Source organism: Paroedura picta, chromosome 9, assembly GCF_049243985.1.
Source record: "Paroedura picta isolate Pp20150507F chromosome 9, Ppicta_v3.0, whole genome shotgun sequence".
Classification (NCBI taxonomy): domain Eukaryota; kingdom Metazoa; phylum Chordata; class Lepidosauria; order Squamata; family Gekkonidae; genus Paroedura; species Paroedura picta.
In genome coordinates this window covers 19,304,066-19,321,132 of record NC_135377.1, presented here as the reverse complement: position 1 = coordinate 19,321,132, position 17,067 = coordinate 19,304,066, and the positions used below count along the sequence as shown (strand labels likewise).

At 43.9% G+C, this 17,067-nt stretch overlaps 1 protein-coding gene across 1 annotated transcript in view; it reads right to left on the bottom strand.

Annotated features, from left to right (window-relative positions):
• Positions 1–7,244: 7,244 nt before the first annotated feature.
• Positions 7,245–17,067, bottom strand: part of AZIN1 (antizyme inhibitor 1) — a 34,105-nt gene continuing 24,282 nt past the window's right edge. The window contains exons 9-12 of the mRNA XM_077351748.1: positions 14,651–14,816; positions 13,294–13,409; positions 11,405–11,619; positions 7,245–9,248 (exon numbers count right to left, since the gene is read on the bottom strand). Of these exons, the coding sequence (XP_077207863.1) occupies positions 9,137–9,248; positions 11,405–11,619; positions 13,294–13,409; positions 14,651–14,816 (609 nt within the window). The 3' untranslated portion in view covers positions 7,245–9,136. The remainder of the gene's footprint in view (positions 9,249–11,404; positions 11,620–13,293; positions 13,410–14,650; positions 14,817–17,067) is intronic.

Here is a 17,067-nt window from a genome sequence, read left to right as displayed (position 1 = left end):
TCTGCACACTCCCAGGGAGGGCCAATCAGGTGGGGTTTATGTTGTCTGCATGCAATTTGATTGGACTTCATTGGCAAATTGCAATTTGAACCGACTGGCCTTCATTGGCAGAGGAGTATCTCCCTATTGGCAGCACACCCCCAGGGAGGGCCAGGGAGGTAGGGAGTGAGTTGGCTGCAGGCAACTTCAATTTTATAATGTTCAGTGATTATGAGTTTTTTGTACATGCACACTTCCTCAGATACAATGTCATGGCATAGAGGGAGAATGGGCAAGTGCCATTGCTGCTTAGAGAGCAGTGTGAGCCCATGAGCCATCAGGGCATGGAGACAGAGTTATAAGAATTAACAACGGTATGACAGGGGGAAGAAGGAGCAAATGAGTTCCGGTGAGTACATGGACAATAGCTTAGAGTTCTCCAGTCACCATTGTTTCCCTCTGCTTTGTAAGATTTTTTCTACAGCTTGTTCTTCTCGACCTTTTAATGCTGCTGGGGCCTTATTTGGTGCCAGACCCTTCAGCTGTGGGTAGGACAAGAAGTGTGTACCTTTTGCCTGCACTTGCCTGAAGGGAAGAATCAACTGTTTTGTCCCTTCCAGCTTACTAACGTATTCCAAATCAGCTTCCTAAAGACTGACACAGCACTTCCTAGCAAGGAAAGCAGGCAATGCGCCAACAGCTAGCCCATGTCCCTGAATGCTCCAGTTCAAATTGCCATTATTATAGATCACATGAGAGGCAAGGTCTGTTGTCAGCGGCGTTTCAGGTGTTTCCACACTTGGAAGTAGAAGTGTTTGTTGGAAATGTTTGCTTCAGGAGTAGCTTTTGAGGGGAAACATGCGAGAGAAAAGAACCCTTCATAGTTTGATATTAACACTTGAAATGTTTGAGAAAGGGGGGGGGGGTGCTTGCCAAGAGCTCTGCCTTCTGGCATCCTGCTTAGTTCACCAGCACTTGGCTCTTAAACACAATTATTTGGAAATCAGTGGCGTGCATTTCCTGGCTAAATATCCACGGATAGAGATTCTTAACACTGCATGGGTACCCATTTCTTCTCATATTCTGTTGGGAATAGAATGATAAACCATGGAAGGTTGGAACAGAGAACCTGCTCTTGAATATTTTTGCTTAGGGGTGTGTGTGTGTTATTTGCCAAGGAGTCAGAGATCACAGGTACTGCATTTCTACTTCTGACTGCATAACAAAGAAAGAGCGGAAAATCAACACTGATATTAATTATATGAAAAGAGAGTTGTGTGAGCAGAATTCCATCACCCCCCCCCCCTCACCGAGCCCAGTGTAGAACCCAAGGCTGCCTGGGCAAACCAGCAGTGTCCCCCCCCCAGCTCTCTTGTAGCTCACTAGAGAGCTGGGGGGGGGGGTTGAGGGACTGTGCTCACTCCCCCAGAGAACAACAACATGGGAGGATTCTCTGCCGGCTGGCAGGCAGCTGCTCCAGGGGAACCCACAGAGGCTTTCCCCCGGCCACTTTTGCTCCAGGCTCAGTGCCACCCAGGGGCTTCGACACCGCCAGTGACATATCTCACTGGGCCCCCAGGCTTGTGCAGCCACCACAGGGCCTAGGGCAACTCCCTACCGGGTGGTGTTTCAGAGTTTTGATGCCATCCTCGAGAAGGCCTCTTCTGCGTTATCACCTGCATAATTTTGAAAGGCAGGAGCACTGAAAACTAAAAGCAAGCCCTTGGTAGATGACTGCAGTGGGTAGGCAGGGGCATAACAGAGTAGGACGTCCTTCAGGTAGGTTGGTCCCAAACCACATGGGGGTTTAAAAGAAGAAAAGTTGGTTCTTATGTGTCGGTTTTCCCTACCTGAAGGAGGCTCAAAGCGGCTTACAGTTGCCTTCCCTTTCCTCTCCCCACAACAGACATCCGGTGAGGCTGAGAGAGCCCTGATTTTCCTGCTCGGTCAGAACAGCTTTATTAGTGTTGTGGTGAGCCCAAGGTCACCCAGCTGGCTGCATGTGGGGGAGTGGGGAATCAAACCCAGCTTGTCAAATTAGAAGTCTGCACTCCTAACCACTACCCCAAGCTGATTCTCAACACCAGGACTTTAATTAGGAGACAGTGTAGAGAGACTTGCAATGATAAGATCCCTTCAGCCACTCCAGTCAACATCCTGGCCATAGCATTCTGCACCCTTTGAAGCTCTTAAACAGTTTCAAGGGCAACCCATGGTCAGTACAAAGAGGACTGCCACACATGTAAAAATAACTAAATTGCTTTATGACCATCGTTTTCGGTTGGGGGGGGGGAGAGAACCAAAAACAACAAAAAGGAATTTCTGAACGTACACGTGCACCTGCCCTGTCATGACACGTGATGCAGCTGTCGAGCTGTGTGATGAGGTTGCTAAGGCAACCAAAATGGCAGTCCCTAGCAGGATTCCCTCATCTCACGTGTTTGGGCACCATTCGGGTTGCCTTGGCAACCTCGGCAGATGGCACCATCGCAGGACCTTGGTTCAGTTATCTTGCCTAAATCTCAGGCATCAGTTGACTTTAAGAGCGTGCGGTTAGAGACAGGTGAGGGAATGGCAGGAGGGGGAGGATTAAATCGGAATTTAAAGAGAGAAAAAATGAGGGCAAAGAAGGAAGGGGTGAGAGGGGAGGGATGATAAGGACTAATGTGCATCCAGGGGATGTGCCCTGAGAGAATAGGAACAGAAAGAAACACTAAGAGGGGACTGGAGTGCTCTGGGGTGGCAGAAACAGGATGGGGAAGAAAGAATCCAGAAAGCTAGTTCTGGCAAATGGGGAGAGGAATGGCCTGGTATGATAGGCAATTTGGGGAAAGAAGGGGGACAGTGAGGGAAGGGGAAGCAGAATCAATGGGAGGGGGAAAGCAGCAATGAAAGTAACTTAAAGTTTTTATTGGTGCTTTCTGGAGGGGATTAGAACAGAAGGTGGGAGGGAGTGACTTTGGGCTCAAATTCTGTGTCAGCAAATATTCCATGTTCTGTGGCAGGAAAGGGTTAATTCCTGAGGCAAACATGATAGCAGTTCCTATGGAACACACTGTGGCTAAGGAGAAAGTCTAAGAATGTCTTAACAGGAGACGGCTTGTGTGCTGCAGAACAGTTCTAAACATGTTTCAAAGCTGCTCTTTTTCCAGGTATCATTATCAAAGAAGTAATGTAGAAACTTAGAAACTTACCTGGTATAAAAGAGCTGGGTGAGAAAACAGAATGCAGTGTTCCAAATAACAAGCGGGGGGGGGGGGCGGAATTGAACAGGAATCTTAAACACTAACAATTTTTCATCCTAGCAGTAGCTTCCATAGACTGTTGGACACACACAGTGAGGCACAGCCCACATGCGTGTTTCTGAAGAAAAAAATATTGTAAACAGCAGCATTAAGGAGCCATGGAGGAAGAGATTTAAGTATGTAAAATTCAAATATCACAATGATCTCTTGTTATGTAAGTCATCTAATTGCTTGTGATACAGTTATGACGTCAGGTACAAAAGATCACCTTTTTTAAAATTCCAGGTTGTCTCTATGTAAATGATTAAATGGGCCACTGCTTCATGGGTGCCAAGAAGACTGGGGGAAAAATGCAAAGTAATGTTGGCTTTAAAGATCACAGCATTGCAAGGATCTTTTGACAGAAGCGAAGGCCAGAGATTTAAATTGATTAAGAGCTTTTTGTACCAGTTTTCTTAAACTTTATGAACTTTAGAGCAGGGGTAGTCAACCTGTGGTCCTCCAGATGTTCATGAACTACAATTCCCATGCGCCCCTGACAGCATTTGCTGGCAGGAGCTCATGGGAATTGTAGTCCATGAACATCTGGAGGACCACAGTTTTGACCACCCCTGCTTTAGAGCATCTTCCAGATTGTTGGGAAGGGGAGAAAACAAACAGCAGCTGGGGAAAGGAAAATGAATCTGATTAGGAAAACAGGGTGGAACAAAACATCTGCTCTGACCTGGATGAGAGACCACCAAGAAAGCCTAGGGTTGCTGCACAGAAGTGGGCAATGGTGAACCACCTGGTTGTCTACTCCTGTGAAAAATCTTGGAGCTCATCACAAGTCACCTCTCACTTGATGGCACTTTCCACCACTCCCCTGCTCTCATTGCTGCTGTATATCTCCCCCTCCCCCTTGTATAAGCAAGAAAACCAGAACTTTACAGATTTCCTGCTGAATTGTTCAGTACAAAGTTCGATCGTGTTTTGTTCTTACAGAGACCACACAAGTCAAATGTGACACCTAGCGGACATGTTGAAAATAATGTCAATAACATTGTGTCAAGGTAGATTCAAGCGGGTAGCTGCAGTCGGCACCTTTAAGACCAACTAAGTTTTATTCCAGGCATGAGCTATCATGTGCATGCACGTGGTCTGAGGAAGTATGCATGCACATGAAAGCTCACGCCTTGAATGAATCTTTGTTGGTCTTAAAGTTGCCATTGGACTCAAATATCTAGTAGGGTGAGAGCCAGGAGTAACTTATTTGCTGGAAATGCCCATTTATCTGGTGGTTAGGATTTTGGAAGAACAATTCTGGAACAAGCAAACCGGTACTCCTGAAGCACAATTTATGCTAGAACACAAAATCTTGGGTTGGACAAACTGAATTGTCTAATGGCAGAATGGAACTGTCCTGAATTATGTAAACATCCCCCCCCCCAAAAAATTAAATCCTTAAATGACTAGGTCTTCAACTACAGGAAAATCTCAGGGGAGGGTCTGGTTATCTCAAAAATGTTTCTTTCCCAAGTTTTATTTTTAATACATCCCTCTATAGCCATTGAGGCATCTCCTGTTCTGGATGGGATTATATTCCCCAGAAGGAGCAGGTCTGTAGGGGAGTGTGGTGGGCCTAGGGCTACTGCTGGATGAACAGGTGGTGGTTGTGACCAGGTGTGCTTTTTGCCAACTTTCACTAACAAGCTGTGGTGTTTTGGGGGCAGAAGCAATCTGGCCACTCTGGTTCATGACCTAGTCTCATCTAGACTAGGCTACTGCAATGTATTCCCTCTGGGACTGCCCATGAATACTGCAGGTAGGATATTGACTGAAGTGGATTATGAGGACCATGCACTTCAGACATGAGTCATCTGTACTGGTTTCTAATTTGTTGCTGGGCCAAATTCAAAGTAGTGGTGCTGATCTTTTAAATTCTATATGACTTGAGACTTTCCTGCCCAGTACTGCAATTTTATGAGGCTCTACTTCAGGTGTCTATGTCTTTTGAAATTAGGCATCCTGAGAAGGGGGCCTTTCCAGTTTAGGTGGTAGAATTCTGGTCCTCCATCCCCAGGGATATTCATCTACTGCTGTCTTCTGCCAGGGGGAGAATTCTTTGGTTCGTCTGATGTCACTTCAGTGATCTCTTCCTGTTCTATTTTAATGTTTGTTTTTTATGTACATCATGGTGAACTTTATATATTGTCAGCTGCCTTTGTGGCCCTGATTGGCTAGAAAGGTGGGCTATAACTTTTGTAAATAATTATTTGAACTGTACATTGTTCCCTTCCCACTTTTACATGTACAACATGATCAAGACTGAACCATTAGTGGGCACAGAATTGAAAAAGCAAAGGGAAATGCAGATTATGTGATGCAACTAGGACATCAATCAGTTGAATGACCACACTTAGTAAGGAAGCTTTGCTTAGGAAAGTATAATTTGTTGTACTGCCTTCAAAACCCAAAACAAATTCTTTCAAAAGCTGACATACTACTTATTAAACTAGTGAATAGAAGGTAATGTAGTATTTTCTATGACTGCTATATGAGCAAGTGTAAGGATATGTATCTATGTGAGATCCTACTACACACAATGAGAGTGGGAAGGACTTCAGCAGGACAACAACACCATGGCTGTTGCCTTCTTGCTGTTCTGTGATGCTTGCGATCATTTCACAGTTGAGTTCAAGGATGTGTAGCATACAGCAAAGGCAGGTAGTGTGGTTGCTGATTCAATTCTGTGTGAAATCACCTTTGCAGTAGATTCCAAAAAGCCTGCGGTAATAGGTTTCCTCTCAATTTTTAGCTGAGGTTTCCCTTGCGCCTGATGTGCATTGAAGCCCTCCTGCAACTGTGTTCTGAAACGATCCCCAGCATTTCCCAACTTCTCAGTTTTAATTTTTTTGAGGATCGTAAGTAACTGCATAGAAATAAAACAAATTGTTTAAAAACTTTAAAAAATCACCTCCCTATACTTGCAGACATCTTGTGGATAGGATGTGCTATTAATTGCCTGTGCCCAAACAGAACGATGCAAAATGTTTGGAGGGGGGAGAGGAGGAAGACAAGCAGCTGGGCAGCTTAAAATGTGGCAAGCCCATGGTGTGAAAGCAGCTGTTTATAAGCACCAACTCACTACAGGAAACAATAGATACAAGATGCACAGAAGATGATGCCCTCCCTTCAGCAGACATGTCCAGGCAAGTTCATTCAGAGACTCACATAATAGCTGTGTGGATTAGAAACATGACAAATTTTCCTCTCCCATCAGCATGGCTCTGGTGATGGAAGGGAGCAATTTTGACCCCTCCTCTCTGCAGTCTTTGCACTCAAGCAAAACTAGCAGTCTGAATGTAGCCTGCAGCAGTGTAAAAAACCCACCAACCATATCACTTTATTCCCTTCAACATATGCCTTGTATGATTGTTTGTTTTTGTTAGTTGCGAAGTCGTGTCCGACCCGTTGTGACCCCATGGACAATGATCCTCCAGGCCTTCCTGTCCTCTACCATTCCCTAGAGTCCATTTAAGCTTGCAAGGTTAATGGGCACTTATTTGCTGTGCAGTGTCCATAGATGAAATGCAGTTTTTGTTGGCCAGAATGATCTAAGCATGTTCACTCAAAAAATCCAGTGTGGCCAATGGGACTTGCTCCCGGAAGAGGAACAGTCTTAAATCATGCAAGACTCATGAAATTTCTACACTAATGTCTTTGTCCCCTGAGATAGTTTTGCTTCACAGGTTCTGGGTGCTCATCAAGATCCCAGCAATGGTGGTAGTCAACCTGTGGTCCTCCAGATGTTCATGGACTACAATTCCCAATGAGCCCCTGACAGCAAATGCTGGCAGGGGCTCGTGGGAATTGTAGTCCATGAACATCTGGAGGACCACAGGTTGACTACCCCTGGTTTAGACACACCAAACGTTGCTCAGCACCTCTTCCTATCACCCATGGCTGTGGATTTTCACGCTGAAAGCTAAGTACAGAAATGTACACGAGACGCGGCTCCATTACAGTTAAGATGCTATATAGAAATCATTCAGTTTTATATTTGAATTATTCCAAAACTGATATTACAATATTGTAAACAGAAAAGATAGGTTTTAGCATATAAATTCAAATACATACCAAGTTCAAACTTCAGTTTTTATGGCAAACTACAATACAGACATTTCCAAGGTGACTGTACCATTGACAACAGAGTTGGTTAAACTCACAACAGTTCTAAAAACCTTATAGCAGAGTCCTGGGGCACCTTCAGAAAGGGGTGGGGATGAATAGGACAGCTGTTCTCCCCCCACCCCTTTTCTTGCATGACAAAAACCCTGACAAATCCCATATCAAAAATGTTAGAAGTTTAACAGATTCTTCTGACAGCATAAAATTGGGTACATTTGTGGGGGTTTTTCCATGTATATTTTGTGCTTTAATGCTCACAGCTGTACTCTGCACTCAGGATCATTAGATTTAATTTCAGAAACCATTCACATAAGTGAAATCCCCCCCCGGCCCCCCCAATAGTACCTGTTTTTTCAGAACAGTCAGGTTGAAGGGATTACGATTCCCTGGCCCCTTCCTCTAGTAATGCATATTCAGACCCATGCACAGAACTTCCTACCAGTAGGTATTAGCACAAGATGCATTTGCACTTGGACAGCTCATTCCACGTCACCAAATTAATTCAGAATACTAATCACCATTTTCAAATTAACTCTGGCTCGGTGCATTTCGAAGAAGCGCTTCCAAGGCTAGTAAAGGTTAGTAAAATAAATTAAAATGAGAATCAAAGGGTAGTAGGGGTCTAACAATGAGTAAAAGCTTCAATATTTCCCTTCCTAAGTCTAGTTGATGCAATTCTGATAGTTTAAGTGTACACTCTTAGTCAGGCAAACACCAATCTGAATACTGGAGATGAATGTAGCCCTTCTGCTAAAGACTGAATGCTGGACAGAACCATTTATAATTCAGTACTGTTGTAGAAGAGATTGTAATGCACAGGTTTAGCCTGTATTCAGTAGCCTTGCTTTCAGCAGCCAAGAGCATACAGAACATAAAATGCATACAGCACTTGAGAAACCTGTTCTTGCAGTGTTTCTTTTGAATCCTGTATCCATTTTACGTCCTCTGTCACTTCTTTCGGTATCTACCAGCTTACAAGTTCAACAATTTGGAATTAGAATTGCTACATCAGATGCTGAAATACAAGTTGCACTCTGATTTTTAGTTTATTTTAAATTTTGTTCATGATCTAGTATTTTGCCCAAATGCTGAAGTCTTTGAACAGTTACTTGTACCTTCTCATACTTAAACTATCTTTGCTGCTTAGCCCCTCTTCCCTGCGTTAGCCTGGGAAAAAATAAAAACCTACACAAAATTTTATTGCAATCATACAGGGATAGGTACAGCAAGGGTGAAATACAACAAATACTATGATGCAATTTTACATTTATTAAACTACAGTTCAAAGCACAAATTTACACATTCTAAAAACACTAAATGTAGCTAATGAAGTCACACTTGTTTCCCACTGACATTTCATATATCTGGGGGAAAGACGACTTTACAAGACTTTCTAACAGAAATCCTTAGTATAAAAACTGTACTTGTATGTAAACTGTTTAACAGAACCCAAGTGATGGGTTTCCATCTCGACTAAGTCATCCATTTTGTTGCATATTTTATTTAAATGCTGAGGGACTGAATTATCTGATGAGTTTAAATCTTAATATTATTATTATTATTTAACCCTCACTCCCCCAGTGAATTGTAGTTGTAGCTGGTTTTGCCTGGTCCCAATGGGTTTCAAGTGTTAAATAATTCATTCAAGATTGTTCCATTTTTTTTCTTCCAAACTGGAATGTTGTGACCAGACAAGACTACAGACATGCAACTGCAAGGCTAAATGAAGCACTGGTGCCTGTTTAAGCTTCGATAGAAAAGCTGTCTTCCCGGCTCAGCTGAATGCAAGAAGGCACAAAGAAGAAATTCTTCATCAGTGTGTCAGAGGTAAAGCCAGCATCTTGCATCTCACACCTGAGTGGAAGGAAAAAAAACAAAATGCACAACGGTTCAGCCACACACCAGAATAATAAAGCAGAATAAGTAAACCCGCTGACATTTCCCAATGTTCAAGCAAATGCAGTCGTTCATGCTTTGCTGTGCTAATCTGAAATTTGCAATCCAATTCCTGCAATCAAAACTGTGTGGGACTTAAATTCAACTGAACACTAGTTCTGTATAGCTCTTCTATTACAGTCCCAAAGAAACCTGGAATGCACAAGGGGGGTGGGGTTTGCAAGAAGTTGAAATTTTGTTCACTGTACAAGAAGCTTTAAACACTAATAGACAGGAGATATTCAACAAGAGCTTAATCTTGTGAACAAAGGGAGCGGAAACCTATCCCTTTCTTGCAACCTTACCTGTGTGGATTTCCCTCTCATGTTCAATTCTGCATTAAAATGCTTCAAGCACTACAAAAAGCAGGGGGAAGGAGGCAAGCTTCAGTTCCCCTTTTTCATATAGACCCCCCTAGCCTCCCTCTTTGCCTCTTCCTGCTCCTCAAATAAAAACACTTGAGGTTTTAAAACAGAGATACTTCCTCTTTTCTGGAATCTCCTTGAACAAGGGATGCAGTCAGAAAATTTCATTCCAGTTCAGTGAGGAGAAAAAGTTACAGCCAAGAAACATTTCCCACTTAACTCAATTAACTAATATAATAAAGAATCCATACAAGATTTGGAAAGCGAGCAAGCATCTATTACCAGACTTCTGCTGAGGCACCACTCAAAAGTAACCATTCTGCATGTTCACATCAGTGTAGTTTCCCCACTAAATGGCAAAGAGCTGCACACTCCTTAATCTTATGAACAGTTATACGATAACCAGCTCCAATGGCAACTTGGTCCAAGCAAAGTGGCCAGTTAACTATTCCACCAGGCTGGATCCAGGGCCAAAAGGCCCTGGCTCTAATCGAGGTAGAACAGATCGCTCTTCAGGGGGTATACTCAGGGAGGCAGTTCCTAAGATATGCTGGTGCCAGATCGTGTAAAGCCTTAAAGGTTACAACCAACATCTTAACCCTCATTTGGAACTCAACTGGAAGCCAGTGCAGCTGCTAGAGAATGGGTCAAATGTGAGCTCTCCACGGGGGTCCCTGGACCAGTTGTAATTTCCAGGCCAGGGTCAAGGCCTGCATACAGCAAATTACAGTAATCTAGCCCAGAGGTGACTGTTGCATGGATCACTGTGGGTCTGTGGGTATTCTGGGTATTCTGGGTATTCTGGGTCTAGATAGGGTGCTAGTAGTTTTTCCTGGTGCAGATGGAAGAAAGCCTGACAAACTACTTCTGTGACTTGCGCCTCCATGGTAAGGGAGGCATTGAGGGTTAGCCCCAAATTCCTGGCAGTCTGTGCAGCTTGTAGCTGCACCCCGTCCAGGCAAGGGAAGCATTTTTCCAACTCTGGTGCCTTCTTTCTCAGCCACAGGACCCCACAGTCTTCAGGGGGTTCAGCTTCAGGTGACTTCGCTGCAGCCACTCTGTCACAATGCCCAGACACCTGTCCAAGGAACTGGGTGGAATATTCAGCCAACTGCTCATTAACTGGTGACACTCAAGTCTAAAGCCCTAAACAAGCAGAGCGCGAGGGTGCATAAAGATGTTGAATAACAGTGAGGAGAGGATCACATCCTGTGGTATTTCCTCCCTGGAGTTGGTAGCGGCGTGATTGTTCCTCCCCAATAATGACCCTCTGTCCCGACTTTGGAAAAAGGAGACCAGCCACTGCAAGCCTCATGTCCCCGTGTTGGTGAGGCGGTAATTCTTCCACTATTGTGGTCTTGCATGCTAGCTGCTAAAGGCAAGGAAAGCAGCACTTGCAAGCAAGTACTTCCATTTTTATGACAAGCCCGGAGCAAACCAACCTCTAAATTTAGATGTCTGCATGTACTGGCCCTTTCAGGCAGATCCGGCCTCACAAAGTTTAAAATTCTGCCCAAGCTAAAGAGAAAAGAACTGCTGCACGGCCAACATTCCTCCTCCTGGCACATGGCCAACCCCAGGGCCTAAGTTTAAGCCAAATATAGATCTACAAGGCTCATTAGTTATGTTCTGACTATTGGCCAGCCTACTGAAATGCTCTCCCAAAGTAAGTGAGTAGACATGCCCTAGTACAAAATAATGCAAACTTACCAGTCACCAAATGACATTATGTAATAAACCGGTGGCCTTTGTAAGTCGTTGAAAGTAGACTGTTCACCCAAAGTACCAGATCCCATATTGTCAAAGAGTAGCCAGTCTCCAATATTCAGCTCAGGGAGAAGACAGTTTTCTACAACTTGATCAAGCTCATCACAGGATGGACCCCAAAGGCTGCTTGCAAACAGAGGCTCGTCTTCCTTGTATTTCTAAAAGAAAACAGTTCTGGCAGTTAGACTCAGGTTTACATGTGCTATTACAGATTTGAAAAATTATTTACTTTAAGCCACAACTTATGAACTGCAAGATTCCAGCTCAGTAGCACGTTAAAAGAAGAACAGCTGGCTTTTTGTACCTTTTTGCTGCCCGAAGGAGTCTCAAAGCAGCTTACATTTGCCTACCCTTCCTCTCTCCACAACAGACACCCTGTAAGGGAGAGATGAGGCCGAGAGAGCTTTAAGAGAACTCTGACAGGCCCAAAGTCACCTAGCTTGCTGCATGTGGAGGAGTGGGGAATCAAACCTGCTTCTCCAGATTAGAGGCCGGCACTCTTAACCACTACACCAAGCTGGCTCCATCAGCAAGGCTGCCAGGGTGCAAGTTTTCCAGAATCAAAGTGTTACCTGTGCAACCATACCCCTGAAATGTAACCAGTGCTACCAGACCCTGGATTATAACCAGTGAAAACCATATCCTCTGTACTATATCCCATTGTGCCCAAAACTCTGGATCAGTACCTACAACAAGCAGACTTCATTGTGGGACAAGACTAGCACTTGTGTGCTTCTTCAATCAAAACTCTGGACTCTGGACAGTTGCTCTGGCCTAGACATAAGGCAAAAGTCAGGCCAGCCTTTCTCTGCGGAGCATCATTGAAGCTTGGCATGACTGACTGACCTCATGAACCCAGCATCCTTGGGAAACATGCGCACAGTGCTGGCAACTTCAAAGAGCATCGTCCTTCCTGACACCCCACCCTATTGAACCGGCAGATCTTCGAAGAAACTTCTTACCTCTGAAATACCTTTCCTATCCACCGAACCTAATGCCAGCTTGCCAAGAGCCTTATTGCTCTATATAGTCAGCTAGATCAAACCAGGTCCCAAGTTTCCCAGATCACCAGAACATCTTGAATAAATCAACCTTTTGGGCCCACTTCAAAAGGGGGCATCTGCACCCTTTGTCCAAAGCCCACTTTTTGCCTATGTGACTTTTTACCACGTAGTTGGCTAAGGAAAAGGTATATAAATCCACCCTTGGAGCTGCCACTGTGCTCGCTCCCCTCTGGCGATGCCCAACTCAGATGCTGGTTTCATTCGTGTTGCTGACCCTCTCCCTCAACACACCCAACTTCTCCATCTGTGCAAGACAGATAATCGTATGAACCTTGCTGCCCCCTTCCCCAAACCTAGCCATTTCCAATCTCATTTCTTTCTGCTGTAGGTGTTAGTGTTACTTGCTTAGTCTTATTCTGTAAATAAAGCTACAATATTATTTTAAACAGTATTTGTTGTCTGCCTTGGATTCCTGAAGGGCTTAATCACCTTGTAAACTGTGCAAAAGTGATCCTAGCTAGTTATTCCCGTTTTCACATAGCTGATTCCCCTAATTTTTGATCAAAATATTTTGGGATAACAGAGCATTTCGCTTAACAAAAGCTCCCTTTGTTACGTAGGTTTTCACTCACCAAAGCTTATTCTCTGGAAATCTTTAAGGTGCTAATGGACTCAAATCTTGCTCTACTACTGCACCACCAACATAACTACCCACCTGAAAATAATTCTGAACTGCTTATTTCATGAGTAGCCCAAACACAAAGTGCAACAGAGTCAGCTATTTTGGGACTGAACCCTGAACTGCACAATATACAAAGGGATTCTCACCTTGTGAACCTCTGGAGTAGCATTAGAATTCTCAGATAATTTGCTTGCAAAAGAACCATAGACACCATCATTCATGTAATACATGAAGACGGGATCATTGCTCCTGGTTTGTTCCACTGTAAAAAAATATATATATATTTTAATAAAATTTTCACTAATCTTCAAAAGAAAAAATCAATTTTTCAGAAGCATGTGAAAATACACACATAGGAACAAGGGACATATGTAACGGCACTGAAAGGAAGAAATAACTTATATATGGAGAACCATTTAGAAAAGCTGGGCAGTCATCAATGCTTTAAAAAGCACCTAATTAAATAAACAGACAAACATTTCTTTATTTAATACCACGTTTTATTTATTTATTTATTTATATTTAGATTTAAGAGCCTCCAGAATTTCAGGGTAGGAGGAAACTTCGCCCCTTGATCCATATCAGTTGGCCTTCCATCCTGGCTTCCAAACTTGCAGGATAGCTCTGGGAAGCTCTTCCCTCCAAATTTCAAAATGATTGGTCCAAGGAGTCCACTCCTAGGGGCTCCCAGAGATGGTGCCCCATCCCTCCATTATATCCAGTGGAGAGGCCCATCCCATAGGATATAATGGAGCGGATGGGGGCAACCCTCTTGAAAAGCCCTTAGAATTGGACCCCTTGGACCAATAATCTTGAAATTTGGATCAAGGGCTAACGTTTCCTCCAAGAATGCCAGGAGATGGTCTGCAGCAGTCCTCTCCAACTTTACCAGAAATGCAAGATGTGAGACCAGGCAGTAGGTGACAGCGTCCCGTGGATTCAATGATGGTTCTTCTTAAAACAAGCTCCTTATAACAAGCACAATGAAAGTAGACTCACAACACTGACCTCAGGTAAACCTAGCTGTGTCGGAGCTTAAAAATTAAGAACATAACCACACAAGCAAAACTTTCACCAGGAAGCAGCATGTTTCTGTGAGAACCCTAACCCTAACCCTAACCCAGGAGTCAAGACATTTCCCTTCTGCCACCTCACCAGTTCAGAACAGAAAACTGAAGCCAGTTCAAAAGTAGTGAAGCCAGCCCATATAAGCTTCTGCGTGACAGGCCAGCTCTAGGAACCACATTCTGGGCAACACTTCCCTAGATCTTTCTCTATTCACAACAGTTTGCAAATGGTTTAGCAAGCCAACAATTACATAAAGGGCAGAACATGTAAGAGGATCTGGACTTCCCTAACCAACAATGAGGTTAAGACACAAATTCCACTAAGAAATCTCACAGTGGGAAAGAAAGCTATTTGATAAAAGGATTTGTTTCACCCAGGATCCAACGTAGTGCTGTGTCTACACAGATTTAAATCGACCAAAATGGTCTCGCTTACTTTCAGTGGGAAGATGTTTATCGCACTGAGCAGCTTTCTTGGCAATGACATTGACTGCAAGAGTAAACGCAGATGAAACGTAATAGCGTCCAGGCTCCGCAACCACATTTATTCCAGATTCTTCAGGAAAGTAGATATCAAGCAGTGGACTGACAATGTGATTAACCTAGAAAACAAAAAAGGGACGTTTTAGCAGAAGGCCCGTCTCTACGATTTCTCTGTCAAGGCCAGAAATAGCAATTTACAGTGTCAAAATTAGGTGCTAATTTTCCTCCTGGCTATCTGCTGAATCAAACCTCTCTTCACAACGTACATTTTTAGCAGGGCCTCCACCAGGCATTCCCGAGACTGACCAACCCAATAACATCTACAGGTCCCCACCTCAGACACCTCCTCCATGGCCTACACCGGTCTGACCTCTCTCAGGGTTCTTATATAAGTTGTCATTCCTGCTATATTATTGTTGATCAAAATCATTGATATTATGTTAATTTAAACCACTGTTGGATTACTGTTGATGCTATTTCTGACTATGTTATATGCTTAGGCCATTCCATGTATTATCCCACAACGTATGAGCCGTATGGGAAGGCAGTATAAAAATCAAATAAATAAAATTACCTCCTCCACATCAACGTATTAGCCCTTCCCAAGGCACTGGGTGAAAGGAAGTGCCCTGGCACAGTCTGAATTTTACCCAAGTAAAATTACTTTTACCCAAGTAATGCCTTACTTATAAAAAGCTTAAAATTTGAACATTAGATAAGAAATAACTGAGTTTATAATGTCCTTCAGAAGGCACCAATAAATTCAAGCACATTTTAGAAACTTGAACACAGCTTCTCTAGGAAAGGTCAACTTCCCGTTTCATTCAGCTTGTTTCTCAGCTACCTAGACACGTACCTCTTTAGAATCTAACAGGACATTTTCAGAAGCCATGATGCTGAAACTTTATCACCCATGATTCTAAAGCCCTATCATCCAAGAGCCCACACTAAAATACCTGCAACAGCCAAACCTTCTCTTTGAACACTGAGCATGGTATTTCCAAAGCTGTCAGCTTACTAAAGAGCTGCTAGGGCACTATGGGAGTGGTAGCCTCTAATTTCCAGGATTTAGTGTGAGTTCAATAAAGGAGGTTACTTATTTTATCAATGTGCTAATAATTTCATGCTGGACCTTCACTACTGTTTAATCCCTCGTAGCAGGAAGTACTGGCCTCCTAGGAGGAATAATGGAGTCCAGTGCCTTTATCATTAAGAACTCAACTGAATCTGTACCAATTTCTAAATATCAGCTTCCTGTATCCTAAAATAGCCAGTATATTTTGCACAGACTTAATCCCAATATTAGGACTATTATTAGAAGTATGAGCAAATATTAGGAGTGTCCTACAGGAATGAAGAACACTGGTTAAGTACTATTTTTACTGATGTTATCAATATGAAGTACACATTAAGTAAAATTGGGGGGGGGAGGCTTCGAATACTGTGGGTGAACATTTTTAATTCTCCCTCCTTTTATGTTATCCAACATACCAAAATAAAGCCCTGCATACACACACACACACACACACACACACACACATATATATATATATATAGAGAGAGAGAGCCTCTTGTGGCGCAGAGTGGTAAGGCAGCTGTCTGTAAGCTTTGCCCATGAGGCTGGGAGTTCAATCCCAGAAGCCGGCTCAAGGTTGACTCAGCCTTCCATCCTTCCGAGGTCGGTAAAATGAGTACCCAGCTTGCTGGGGGGTAAACGGTAATGACTGGGGAAGGCACTGGCAAACCACCCTGCATTGAGTCTGCCATGAAAACGCTGGAGGGCGTCACCCCAAGGGTCAGACATGACTCGGTGCTTGCACAGGGGATACCTTTACCTTTACCTTATATATATATAAGGTAAAGTGGTAAGGCAGCTGTCTGTAAGCTTTGCCCATGAGGCTGGGAGTTCAATCCCAGAAGCCGGCTCAAGGTTGACTCAGCCTTCCATCCTTCCGAGGTCGGTAAAATGAGTACCCAGCTTGCTGGGGGGTAAACGGTAATGACTGGGGAAGGCACTGGCAAACCACCCTGCATTGAGTCTGCCATGAAAACGCTGGAGGGCGTCACCCCAAGGGTCAGACATGACTCGGTGCTTGCACAGGGGATACCTTTACCTTTACCTTATATATATATAAGGTAAAGTGGTAAGGCAGCTGTCTGTAAGCTTTGCCCATGAGGCTGGGAGTTCAATCCCAGAAGCCGGCTCAAGGTTGACTCAGCCTTCCATCCTTCCGAGGTCGGTAAAATGAGTACCCAGCTTGCTGGGGGGTAAACGGTAATGACTGGGGAAGGCACTGGCAAACCACCCTGCATTGAGTCTGCCATGAAAACGCTGGAGGGCGTCACCCCAAGGGTCAGACATGACTCGGT